General features: G+C 55.7%; 1 protein-coding gene across 1 annotated transcript; it reads left to right on the top strand.

Moving 5' to 3' along the window:
• Window positions 1–3,103: 3,103 nt before the first annotated feature.
• On the top strand, window positions 3,104–4,952 carry BXZ73DRAFT_85379 (uncharacterized protein; the record flags this gene model as incomplete). Its single annotated transcript, XM_048024016.1, has 7 exons — window positions 3,104–3,281; window positions 3,569–3,714; window positions 3,767–3,844; window positions 3,949–3,969; window positions 4,131–4,364; window positions 4,412–4,575; window positions 4,733–4,952. 7 exons carry the CDS (start codon window positions 3,104–3,106, stop codon window positions 4,950–4,952), a joined length of 1,041 nt encoding a protein of 346 aa, XP_047870547.1.
• Window positions 4,953–13,465: the final 8,513 nt, after the last annotated feature.

Genomic DNA, 13,465 nt, shown 5'->3' on the forward strand with positions numbered 1-13,465 from the left:
TGCAAAAACGAGAGAGCGATATTTTGGACGAGAGCGAGAGAGCGAGAGGAAAAGGATCTGCGACTGTACGACCAGGACGAAGTACCGTGTAGGGGAGCGGGAGCAGACGGGCCGGCGAGCACTCCGAGAAAGTCGGACGCGCGTGTAGCCAAGGGCGTCTGCAGACACCGGGCCGGTGGACTCTCCGAGGAAGTCGGACGGGTGGCGACGGGTGGCGACGGGCGTCTACAGGCCTGAGCCACGACGGGCAATGGACTAGCTATTTAGTACTCAGTACCAGTACTCATGCAAAACGTGCCCACGCGCCTGCGCTTCCCGCGCCTTTTACCAAACTGTAGCTCCAACGAGAAATAGCCGCTCCCGTATTCGTCCGCCACCATCAGCTTGACGCCGCCACATCACTCGGCCGTCGAGGGCCCCCGCGACCCCCCGCATCCCGTTCCTCCAACATCCGGTTCCAGAACGAGTATGTGTATCCCCGAATTTGTTCTTGGGCTCAGTGCATGTCTGTGCAACAAGAAACTGAGAGGCCCCCGCCTAGCGCTCTGCCAGCAACTGTGTAATGTCTCCTTTACCGTCGTCGAAGAGTGAACCATGAGCGCGAGAGGCGGAGACAGACTCCAGGCGGGCAGGCCGCGGATAGACAGACGGATGGAAGAGGTGAGGGTTGAGTTACACGAAGAAAAGAGGGGCCACGCGGCTAGATACATGCTGGAAAACGTAACAATTATTTGGGGTCCTCATACTGTCGGAACGCCTCTCCCCTTGCTACTTCCTCTAATGTTCCTTTTACACGTCTGCATGTATGTCTGAAGGCCGCATCGGATGTTTTCGTCTGTCCTATATCGCTCTGGGATGTCACCTTCATCCGCGAGGACACGCTGGAGATAGCGGACGAAGTAAGATGCGGCAGCATCATTCCACCTGTCGCGTCTCTCTTTCTCTTGCCGAGGCAAATGTCCCCGGAAGTCCATTCGAAAAGTGTGCTTCGAAAAGTAGATGTCGGGATTTTGCTCGAACTGTGCTCTAGCCTCGTGAGAAACGGTTTTTTTAGCCAACGCATCGTACGTCGTTACGCTGCAGAGGCTAAAAAAGACGCGGCGTATCGAAGCCTTGACATAGCTGATCAGAGGACGTCCGACACGGATTTTCGCATTCAACTCACCTGCAGGCCCAATAAATAATTCTTCTCACGTGTGACAGAGCCGTCATCTGATGAATCTTGTGGCGAGAGCAGAATTCTGGAAGCGATACTGGTTCGAGCCCGTGAAGGCCGACTGTGATTTTCGCGGCCTTCGACGCCTCCTTCAGATGGTGGTGGACGACTCGATTCCTCGGGGGGCGACTCCCCATTCGCGCAAACGCCATCCACGCGGTTCTTCAAGTCATCAACAATGACCCTTCATGGAGTCTTAGCGCCGGTCGACCGAGTTCTAACTCAGACACTTACTCTAGGGATCTTACATAGATGCGCATATCTCGTGAAGCGCTTTCCATGCTTCTCAAACGATTGGAAATTTGAGAGGAGACGGTTTGGCTGTCTTCCAGTTCGTCACCATGGATGACACTGCTTGTGGGAAACATCCCCTCGGTGTACGTGGACACCGTGCATGTAGAGCTCGGGATTTCTGTAGACGTCTCGTCTGTCATCTCTACGTCGGAGTCAAGTAAATCTGTGGTGGGGTTGAGGTCTTGATCCACGTCGGCCATCTCGATGTCCAAATCCACGACGCGGAGGATTCCACTGCTATTAACTGGCCCCACAGTAACCACGCCTAATTGTAGGTCATCAAACGCACCTCATAGAAGTTGTGGCAGGTACTCACTATTCACACTTTTATGATCCGTCGCGAAACGAAACCGGATGTCCCGCGGTGGGGTGCCCAGAGGAGTGGTGGAAACCATGGTGGTAGAAATATCACACAATCGATCGCCATGTGGGAGACGGAGCGGCGGGGAGCCCGGAGGCGTAGTTGAATCTGCTTCACTGAGCGGCTCGTATGCGTCAAGTATACATAACTCGGACTCACCAGCAGTCTTGTCGTCCGGTACAGGCATGCGTACGTTGTTTTACGGAGCTCGAACGGACCTGGAACTGTGGCGCAATCCCGTTGTAATATAGCTGCGAGGACGGCTTCTCGTGAAACAGCCGTGGAAGATGATGGTCTTGCAAGCGGCGTAGCATTCAGGCATACTTTGGGCATACCGGCATTCAGCATGTAGCGTTGTCACTCATTGAGACACCTGGAAGACTCTCGTAAGGCAAACAGAAAGGAAGGGTGGCATAGTATCATGCATGCTCCGAAAGCCAAGGCACACACAAAGTGCGTTAAAGTGAAAGATGTGGCATTCTATGAGTGATTGCAAACAATGAGAGCAATGAACGACGTGAGACAGCGATGACAAGGCTAAAATTGGGAAAAGGAGCCTTACAAAGTACATCAAAACGGGTACGGAAGAAGTGAAGGACTGGCTGGGAGCGGAGCGTCGTGGAGGAGGAGGGACTTTCCGAGCGTGGAGGGGGCGTGGAGGGGGCGTGGAGGGGCGTGGAGGGGCGTGGAGGGGCGTCGCGACGCGGAGCAAACGCGCGCTAGGTGGAGGATGCGGGGGAGGAGTGGAGAGTGAACAAAGAAGCGCGGAGAGGCGTCACGGCGGGGGGGGCTCGCGGAGCGAACGCGCGCTAGTTGGGGGACAAACGTAGACCGGTTCACGGTGACGGACTGCAGAAAGGGACGCGGGGGAGGGGAGAGTGAACGTTTGGACAAAGGACCACAAGCACAAAGACGATGCAGCTCACCAAGAGTGGAGCCGCACCGGCAGGCGGTCAGGTGGACCAGATCAGGGACACCGGAGTGGCACAGAGCAGCGGTAAGTTGGCGACGGCGCTTGGGGCAGGCGGGGTGCTGGAGGGTCGGAGGGGACGCTGGAGGGTCGGCGGGGTGGACCGAGGAGCCGCCGCCGGTCGTGGTCGATGTTACGGTGAGCTTGATGCCTTGGGGAAGGACCGTGGCGGAGGCGGAGAGTTGAAGGCATCCCCAGACGGGCTCGAGTGTAGCCCTCGTCAAAAACGAGCCGTCGAGGCAGGACTCCGATCGGGACGGCAATGTCTGCGAAGCCCTTCAAGGTCATCAACAGTGACAAAGCCGAGCGCTTCCTCCAGACGATCGATGTCACGCCGCGGTGGGCCAACTTCCAGTCCAACTTCCCCACTCTGGAGTCTGCGGAGTCTCTACTACCCGTCTCGCAGCTGTGTGGAATGCTCGACGAGCGACCCGCGGACAGTGAGTAGGTTCGTCGCGTGTGGTACCATCACAGTACTTTGATACCTTTGTCCAACTCGCCGGCCCACCCCAATACCTGTCCTACACGTGGCTGGCATCTTTAACACTTCTATCGCCTTGATGAACTTCTTCCCTCCGATGTGCTTTGTTTTCCACGCGTTCTGTCGTCCTTATCGCCAATCACCACGATTTCCAATGAAAAGTGTTTCGCTGTTTCTTATCTATGACGTCGCATTCCGGACACCTATAAATTGTCGAATGGCCTATGTGATTTTCACTCCCTTCAGCCATGGTCGACTTCGATGCCGTCGAACGTTTCATACTCGATCAATTTGGGTCTCCAGAAATGACTACCTCTGATGGGGAAGCCATTGAGATCGACTCCGACGATGACTGTGAAGACAACGGCGTCCTCACTGCAAATCCCCGCAAGGTGAGCCGTAGATCTTGTTTCATGTCTTCCGAGTTTTGAAGTTGCGTTCTAGTCCAACATAGACGACACGTGGGAGCTGCCATTGACAGCGGACCAACTTCAGATCACCGCAGTGCAAGAAGTGGATGAGGTGGGTCTACAACAAGGAGGCTTCGTCCTCGCCACTTACGCCCACATATTTCGTGCTCCGGCAGCTTCTGCCCCCCGTTTCTGAACCTGTATCTCGTCTGGCAGTCCAACGTGCGATCTTTCCGCGTGAGTATTCTGTTGTTACAGGCGACGAAGTAAGCCTTCCGTCTATGATGCTACGTGTTGACTTGCTGACCGCCTCTGTTAGCTAACTACAAACACAGTAGGCAGTTGACGCCGTACCTCTGATGGTATTGCTGCTTACCCTGGGGATAACCTTTTAGCAGAAATCTGTCGATCTTACGGAAGAAGACCCATGCGACATACGAGACCGCTATGACACCTCGACCAACCCACTCTCCTTCGGAAATACACCTGTCTCGCAAACGCTCATGAAGGCTGTAGTGCAGCGTCTCGGGGACCGGGTGTCCGAGGTCATGGCGTCACTAGCCTATGAACAAAACTCTCTCGAGGTGGAAGGAGGGGAAAAGTGGTATTTCGGGATATTTATATGGGTGGCGGTAAGTCATACTCTTAGCTTCCTGACACTTTGCTGATAGTCACATAGAACGGCGAACTCCCCCTCCTCCGATTTGCATCCATATCCCATCTAACCGCACACGTCCCCCTCGGTGAATTATTCGGTATCCGCGACATTCTCGAGCTGCTCGGACTTCAAGAGGTGCTTGTTTGGGACCCGATTCAAAACGCCTGGAGAATGCAACCGCGCCGGTTTGTCGTGAGAGCATCATGGGAGGCATGCTTTTACAGACTGTTCATAAGCTTGCCCGGCGTCGAGCTTCATCCCCACTTCGACGCTTTGTGGGAAATATGCCGGCGCTGCCCTACATAGAGCATGTCACTCGGAGATATCTCAACCATCCAATAGCATACGTATGCAATTCTTTGGCCGAACCTGTCAAACCATCGCTGTCGCTGCCGTCCTCCGATTTGTCGTACTTTATACTTGGGACCTCGCATTTATACGACACACTTCAGTGGGGTGGCCTTTCTATGATTTACCCTGGCCTCGGACCAAGAAGAGGGAGGTGGATGAGGACGAAGCCGCGCGGGGTGGAAAGCAGCCCGCGCCGTGGACCCTGTCGTAGAGAATGGAGCAGCGTTGCGAGGAGGCGGGGGTCGAGGGAGAGCTCTGGCGTCGATTCCTGGTGTGTGCGTTGACGGTCGTAGGGGTGAGGATGAGGAGGGATGAGGCCGGAAACGGTGAGTACGCACCTCACGCTCGCCGCGCAGACCGGGACGGCCGAGTGAGGCAGAAGGGCCAGGGACTGTGAGGAGGTGTTCCTCGAGCACAGCCAGTGCCTCGATGACGTGCGGGTCGATCCGCTTTTTCGGACACGCGTCTCACGGGCCGCCGGCGCGTACTTGCCAGAGCACGAATAGTATGAAGTATTCTACGAAACAAATCATTAATACGCCCTCTACGAAGGGCGCTCCCAGTCGAGAGCGCAGAGCCGGTCCCACTCCGCGACGTTGAATCCAAGTTGGACGTTCCCCAGGTCAAGGGCGCGGATGGGCTTGTCCCCCAACCTGTGCGGAAGCACTCACCCGTCTAATATCTTCTATCGGAATATCTTCCCGTTACCCGACTGTTTCTTGCCCGTCTGTCCTTTCCCCCCCGCCTCTGTGCCATGTTTCAGCAACGCTCCGTCAGCTTGCCCTCGCACGTGTAATAGAATGTGACTCACCAGGTGCCAGCCCCACGACTTCTTCGCCCGATGTGGGATGCTACAGCGGCCATGGGGGAAGGTGACGCTCCCGCCCTTGTTCTTCTTCACTTTGATGAGACCTCCAAGGCCCATCTCAATGGCCTGAAGCGCACATGTAAGCACATCGTCGTAGCATTGAAGCCGAAATCCGTGCCTTACAAACTACTGCCACCTCCATACCCCCGTCCGTGTCCCGCATAATGTCTTCCAACGTCTGCACGCGATGTTCAAACTCATCATCCGCATACAGAGTGGAGGTCGACGGTACGGGATGAGAGCGCGCGTGGTAGAGGGTGAGACGTGGGAGAGAGAGAGAGAGAGGGAGAGAGGGAAAGGGGAACTAGATTGCGTGGGGCCTGAGCCCGTACATTTAAGAGAGCTAGTCGCCTCGTCACATAGAAAGCAAACAGAAACTGAGGGAAGAGCGCATACAGTCCAAATCGGGTCCAGAGTCCATGGCCGAGGCCTCTCGTCCACGCACCGTCCTTGCGTTCCCCAGACCCTCAACCATCGACTCCGGCGCTGCTTGAGGTACGTTGGGGAATGTCTCGAGCGGGGTGAGAACAGCGCACAGCGATTATTTACAGAGCGCAGGCCGCCCCCGTTCAGCCGCGGTCGCGTGCATCTGTCCTGGCCCGGCCCTAGCATCCCGACGTCATTCGAGCGGGCTATCGAGGCATCGGTTCTGCTCGTAGGGCGCGACGGACGCTACTTTAGAACGAGTGGGATATTAGCTAGTGAACTGCGATGAAGAGAGAGAGTGATTGAAGGAGAGTGAAATACAATGATAGCGAACGAGTGCTCAGGTTCCAGCCCAGTATGAGGGTCGCGTGCGCGGCGCGGTCGGTCTTGTAGTAGTCTGTGGGAGCTTAGTACAACGGGGAACCCGACACCGGGGGAGGGCTGGTGTGCGCGCAAAACCACTGCGGCTGCCCGAGGAAAATTACCTCGCACAACGTCAACGTGAGGACGTCGTTCGCTGAAGCTCGAATGAGTTGGGCGTGCAAATTGTCATGCCGTAAGCAGAGGAAAGCGCGGAGCTGAAGGTACGGAACGATAACGACGGTGAAAAAGGGAACTATAACAGCAACAATCACTAGCATTTTGCAGCCGCGAGAGTCTGCAGGAGACAATTTTTCAAGCACTCGCGCTGTGTGCTGCATGTATTTAGGCTCGAGTGTTATCTAGTTCACTTCACAGCTCCATTTGCGCGTGCAGTGTGCTCATCCAGTCTCGCCTTCGCCTTCGACTTCGTCAACGCCCACGCCAACGCCCACGCCAACACCCACAAACTTGACCTCGCCTTCGCCATCGCCAGCGCCTGTATGCGTGACCTTGTACATTCCCCCGCGTTTATCCCCGATCCGTCCTCCCTTCGCGCTCGTGCTTCCCGTGGCGCGTCGTATCTGTTTCCTTCATCTTCTATTCGACTCGCCGCGTCCCACACTTGCTCGAACTCGCTCACTCGCCCTCGCCACTGTTACCCCTTCCCGGAGTTGACTGCACATCACCTGTCATCTGGAGATGTGCCTATAAGATGGTGTCGTAAATCCGGGTTGATACGAAATACGGGCGCACAGGGCCCGCGGTCGGGAGCAGGGTTCGAAACGATGTCGCGAATACGGAGCGAAGATTGCCGAAAAAACAATATGTGGGCAGAACCGGACTGCAGAAATCGTCAAATGCATCTCCTTGAGACAGCCTCAAATCATCCACATCGACTGCTGGGTGTGGGGAGGGATCATGGATGTGCACGCCTCAGACGAGAAGGAAGACGTGCGTGTCCGAGCGTCGGCGCACGCTGGACGCCGTTGGTATAATTGTATGAATCCACCTGGAGCAATTACCGTTTGTGTCTGTGCTTCGCCGCTATAATCACCAGACCCTTTAGTCGCGCCTCCATGTTACCGAATGAGCCCGAATGGCTCAGCCGGATTACAATTGCGCGGAACGCAGGCCCAGAGGACTCTGAAGTTCTCAAAGAGAAAGCTGTGATTTGGGGCTAGGGCCACGCGAAGCGAATGCGGCGTTCTTGTGCGTTTCCAAGTTCAGGCCTATACTGCACTACATCCCTCAAATTCGCCGCTCTTGATCACGTTGTGTTACAGCCTGCTCCCGCTACGGACTCTTAGCATACGATCTCCCGCCACTAATTATGGTACCTAGTACTATATATTCCCTCCCCCGCTCCCCTGCCTCGGCACGCGATTGCCTCAGGCTCCCTCGTCACCCCGCTTTTCCTCCCCTCCCGCTCTGTGAGCCAACGAGGACACTCGCGCCTCTACACTACCGTCCTTACCCGTCTACGCCATCTGTACCCGCCCAATCGACCTCTCTCCCGAGCGGGTGCGCCTACCCTCGTCCGCACCCGCTCGACCTCGCCCGCGCGACCGCAACACAATCGCGTGGATTCGATTTTAGACGTTCGATCATCATACATTGGTACCCCCAGTGACGGCGAATTACGTAGGGTCTAAATGATGTAAGGAAAATTCAACATCATATCACCCCCTCGTTTAGGCACATTATGATATGAATTACGGGGCGTGGCATCTCGGCGTTTTCGTCTAGCTCTAGCCCACTGCCATCGCTCCGAAGTGAGGCTTCGGCATCTATCATCTGTCCAGCCGCTTTCTTCTCCCGACGCCTCTCGCACGCACCGCATGGTTCCTCTTTCGCCTGCTTGTTGGCGGCAGCAGTAAGGCAAACCCCGCTCCTCGCGGGGACATCCGAAACATCACCATACGAGAGGCAAGACGAGAGGCAAGAAGAAGCGCTGAACTCGTCACATAATTGACTGAAGAACTGGTGTAGGTGATAAAGTTAGTGATGAATGTGTACGATATTTTCAATGCATAGCGGCTTGCCTTCTGAGCATACATCTGACGAAAACGTTCCGCAGTGAAGGCAACATCATTGTCAGAAGCGCTGTGGCCCTGGAATACCGCCTCCTTGGAAACTTCAGCATCAAGATCAAGCGGCTGAGCTATCGAGGGGTTGGTACTGATAAGAAAGAGGTTTCAAACTCGAATAAAATAGACATTCAGGATGGAGAGCGTACATAGAGCCTGCAATACTTTCGGGGGCAGTGAAAGAACTGGTAGGTTTCAACGCGAATGCTCTGTCCATGGGAGGTGGAAGGTGTTGCGAGAGGGTAAGACGAAAATTCGGAGTGAGCAAAGAGGCAATTGTGAGCACTGGATGGGGCTCTAATGGCTCAGGGTTTTATGTATCGTGTTCGCTCAAAACACGAATGTATACAAAGGGGTTCGGGACCTCGTGTTTGCACGACGAAAGCGACAAAGACAGCAATGCAAGCCCAAACAAGGCGCTCCAGACAATGCATGGACCGCATTGATCTGCATCGTTTGTTTTCGTCCAGGCTTTGCTGACATGCGTTCCTCGATTGCATATGTCCTCTTAACTCACTGTTTGCGTTTGTGCGCAAGATGTCCGAGCTGTGGTCCGCCTGTGGCGCATTAATGCTCTACGTTTTTGTGATCTCGTTCCTTTGAAGAGTCCATGTTCTTTGTCTCCTTCCTCTATGAAGCTCAAATATCCTCAACGCTACCTCACAGTTTCCCCCACAACCCCCGCCATGATTGCTGCTGTCGATCCACCGCCCGAAACAGTTAGCAATGATTGCAACGCTCATTCCACCTCACAGCATCCCCTTTGTCGCTTTCACCACCACTTCATTCTCCATCATTGCTGCCCGGTTCTGTGGAAGACGACAATGGATATCTTGGCCTTGAGGCTACCCTTTTCAGTAGTGCGGCGGTGTCAGCTGCCAACCTCAACGCGGGTGCCTTGGATCCCCTGGGCTCTGCTGCGACCGCTGAGACCCACTGTTCTGTGCCCTCTATTAGTCAAGAACGCGTCCATGTCATTGTTGCGGGAGATCCAGGCCATGAAATACATCCGGAAGGTGCGACTCGGAACTGATTCCCACCGAACACACTGCCTGACGACGTTTGGTTTGCACGCGAATAGTGATGATACTCCGCAATATGCTGGTTTGTAACCAGGGGGTGTATCATAAACGACTATCGGAAGCGATAGTAGTTCTAGAGCAGGTGCTGGGTGCGTGTTTTGAATCATTCTCTCAAGGATTTCAAATTTATACTTTCCAGGCAACACTCAACAGCGCTTTCGCAGCAGTGAGTGGACTGATGCTCGATGGGGACAATTCAGCCGTGGTATTTCGCAGGGTACCATTAGCCAAATGTCGGACCAGCCGGGTGAACCTCATTTAGCCTCCATAAACACCCACTTGTCGCTGCTTCAGGACGCGATATTGAAAATAAAAGCCGTACAAGATGGACTCGAAGCCAGTATTCTTGATATCAAAGCCGTACCCAACAAGGTAGACAGCTCCACGGCAACCAACAATATGAATACGACCGTCGCTATACTGGAGCCGAATCACACTGGGTCTCGGTGGTGCTCTCATCACCACGATATGTTCAGGTTCGTCTGCGAATTATCGAGTGCGTAATGGCATGAATGTCCAACGGCCTTGCCACAGTGCTGCTTGAAACGAGCCTCCGATTTAATCAGAGCATACATAAGCAGCGTTGCATCATTGGATTCAGTATTTTCAATGCTCGTCTCGTTTCGCCAGCGGTTGGGTCGCATGGTGGGCAGAATGTGTTCATCTAATTTGATTAACGATCTCACTGTCAGAGCACCACAGGAGTCGTATGCACCAAATCGTCATGGAGTGGTGGATACTTCCGTTGTTACCGTGGCTCTGATGATCCTCGCGTCGCCGCGATATGTTCAGGTTCGTCTGCGAATTATCGAGTGCGTAATGACATGAATGTCCAACGGTCTTGCCACAGTGCTGCTTGAAACGAGCCTCAGATTTAATCAGAGCATACATAAGCAGCGTTGCATCATTGGATTCAATATTTTCAATGCTCGTATCATTTTTCCAGCACGTTGGATGCATGGTGAGCAGGATATGTTCATCCCATATGATTAGCGATCTCACTGTCAGAGCACCACAGGAGTCTCACGATTTTTGGAGCACTAGCAATTGGCCTGTTGGCCTTTTGGCTGCAAAGAGATGATGAAGGGGTCAGTATTCTCGACGATGCACCAATATGGGAGTCCCTGGGGGTATAGGAGGAGAGCTGCTATACACCTGGCGCGAAGCAAGCATTACAAAGCGGAGCGTACTCATATTGGTGATTCGGGATGTGTAAAACTCTTGTACAATGCCAAAAAAGTGTTGATGATCACGTATGCTGATACAATCTCCGTGCCCGTCATGGGCTATTTCGACCTGAGCTGGCTCAGTATTTTCTCCAGCCCCTCCACTTTTGAAAGAATTTTTGATCAAGAATCTTTATATGCATCCCCTGCGGCAAATCATAGGCTGAATCACCGTCATGCGCAAGTATGCGCGGGAGCGAAGATAGCCTGCGTCAGGTCCGCCATCGGGGCACGCTTAGTCCGGCGCCGGGAAGAGTTATTGAGCTGCAGTCGCATGTCCACGGCACGTGTGTCTACAAGTTCGGCTGTCGAGAAGAGCATGTCCCACATAATTTCATGCAACGAGGACCCTACACAGAGGGTACGTAACTCAGCCCACTAGTCCTTCGTCTGTGCCAAAGGGGATGCGAAGGGGATCGCGTGCGAGCTCGTCGAGCTTGTACCGCGGGAAGTCGGCCCGGCGCGAAAGGAGAGGATGAGCGCGAGAAGGAGAGGGAGGAAGCGCGATGCGTGCGGAGACGATGCGGAGGACGGCGGAAAGGCCGAGGCTAGGCGGGCGGCGGCAGAAGGCGGAGGACTCCGGAAGTGCGGAAGACGGTGGACTGAAGGCGGAGTTGGGTGAGTAGCACGCACAATATGGGGGCGTCGAAACTGTAGAGTGCAGATGTGGCGAGAATAAGTACGTACACGAGAGGACACAGACCGTAGCAACGAAGTCCGAGGGTGCAGAGTGGGCATGCCGGCGAGAAACCCAGGTAGAATAATCTAGAGGAACACAGAGAGGTGGACGAAAGAGCGTAAGGTAGGGCCATGTAGCGTCTGCGTGGTCACAAGTTATGGCAGCGAGACATAGGGAGGGTGGTTGGTAATATGTAGAAGGGACAGCTGGGGACGGACGGAGCTGGGATATCGTAACGTGAGACAGAAGGGCGCGGGAACGGGGCGGAGCGGGAAATGTGGAGCGTCGAGGAATACAGAACGTTCGAAAGGGAATCATGGGACGCGGAGAAGTGCGGGAGAAGGGTTCGGGTGTGCGGGGAAACGTGGGATGTCCTAGGACGTGGTGAGCTTGACTGTCGGCGAGGCTATCGGTCGGTGAGCTTGTACGTGCGAGCAGCGGCGTGGTGACAGCAATGTCGGCCAGTGCGCGCGTCGATGAGCGTCGCGCGAGGTCTTGTTAGCGGCGGTGTGCGGGTGTCTCGGTGAGATACTTGTGCGGGTGTCGGTAACAGGGCCGTCGGTGCATCACGCGGACGGTTGGGGGTGCGGTTGAGCTCGCGTCGGTGGTAGTTTGTTACGATGCGCGCTGCGCGCACTTGGCCGCGTGGCGTGCGCATCACCGGGCCACTTCGCCTCGGCTAGCTGCCGCGTCTAGTATCGCCTCCTTCGTTAGCGAATTACAGCTGGGTCCATAACGATAGACCCCTGGCGCAAAAAGTAGCACACAGCCGGTTTGGGCGGAGTTTGATCACAGTGCGCCTGCCGAGAGTCCGGCAACTGTCGGCGTTGTCCGCCGACGCGTCTCCTGCGAACGCGTCCTTCGAAGCGCCCTCTCCGGCTAAACTCCGCCCGAATCGGTTGTGTGCTAATTTTCGCGCGAGGGGTCTATCGTCATGGACCCTAGCTGTAATCTGCTGTAATGCTGCCAATGCGCGCAAACCCTAAAGGCCCAATCCCCGCCTCGTGCCACCACGACGTACGTCACCTAAGTGAAGCCAAGCCCATTAAGTTATATTTATATGCGACTTACACGGCCGGCGCCACGTTGCCGGGATCGGCGAAGTCGAGCACGTGGCGCTCATGTTGGTACCGGCGCTAGGTCTCGCGCTTCACTTCCTCCGAGGTCCACACTCCTCCTCCTCCCCATCGCTCCGACGGCTCGTTTGTGGCGAGGGCTACACTCGAGCCCGTCTGGGGATGCCTTCAACTCTCCGCCTTCGCCACGGTCCTTCCCCAAGGCATCAAGCTCGCCGTAACATCGACCACGACCGGCGGCGGCGACGATATCGTGCTGCGCGGCGTGGTGTCTGGCCGAGCGAGGAAGTGACATACGCTCTGATGGAGGGGCTCGATGCCCTGACCAGTGAGCGTGTGTCATGTTCCTTGCGCGTCCGCGACGACCTCCACGACGAGGGCCACGGTGAAGACGACGGACGGCTCCTCGGTCCACCCCGCCGACCCTCCAGCGTCCCCTCCGACCCTCCAGCACCCCGCCTGCCCCAAGCGCCGTCGCCAACTTACCGCTGCTCTGTGCCACTCCAGTGTCCCTGATCTGATCCACCTGACCGCCTGCCGGTGCGGCTCCACTCTTGGTGAGCTGCATCGTCTTTGTGCTTGTGGTCCTTTGTCCAAACGTTCACTCTCCCCTCCCCCGCGTCCCTTTCTGCAGTCCGTCACCGTGAACCGGTCTACGTTTGTCCCCCAACTAGCGCGCGTTCGCTCCGCGAGCCCCCCCCGCCGTGACGCCTCTTCGCGCTTCTTTGTTCACTCTCCACTCCTCCTCGCATCCTCCACCTAGCGCGCGTTTGCTCCGCGTCGCGCGACGCCCCTCCACGCCCCTCCCGCCCCTCCACGCCCCTCCACGCCCTCCAGCCCCTCCATGCCCCCTCCACGCTCGGCAAGTCCGTCCGTTTTTACGTTTGCACTCGTTTGTTCATCCTTCCAATCCCCGC

The sequence above is a fragment of the Epithele typhae genome (assembly GCF_022376455.1).
Source record: "Epithele typhae strain CBS 203.58 chromosome Unknown BXZ73scaffold_498, whole genome shotgun sequence".
Taxonomy (NCBI): Eukaryota; Fungi; Basidiomycota; class Agaricomycetes; order Polyporales; family Epitheliaceae; genus Epithele; species Epithele typhae.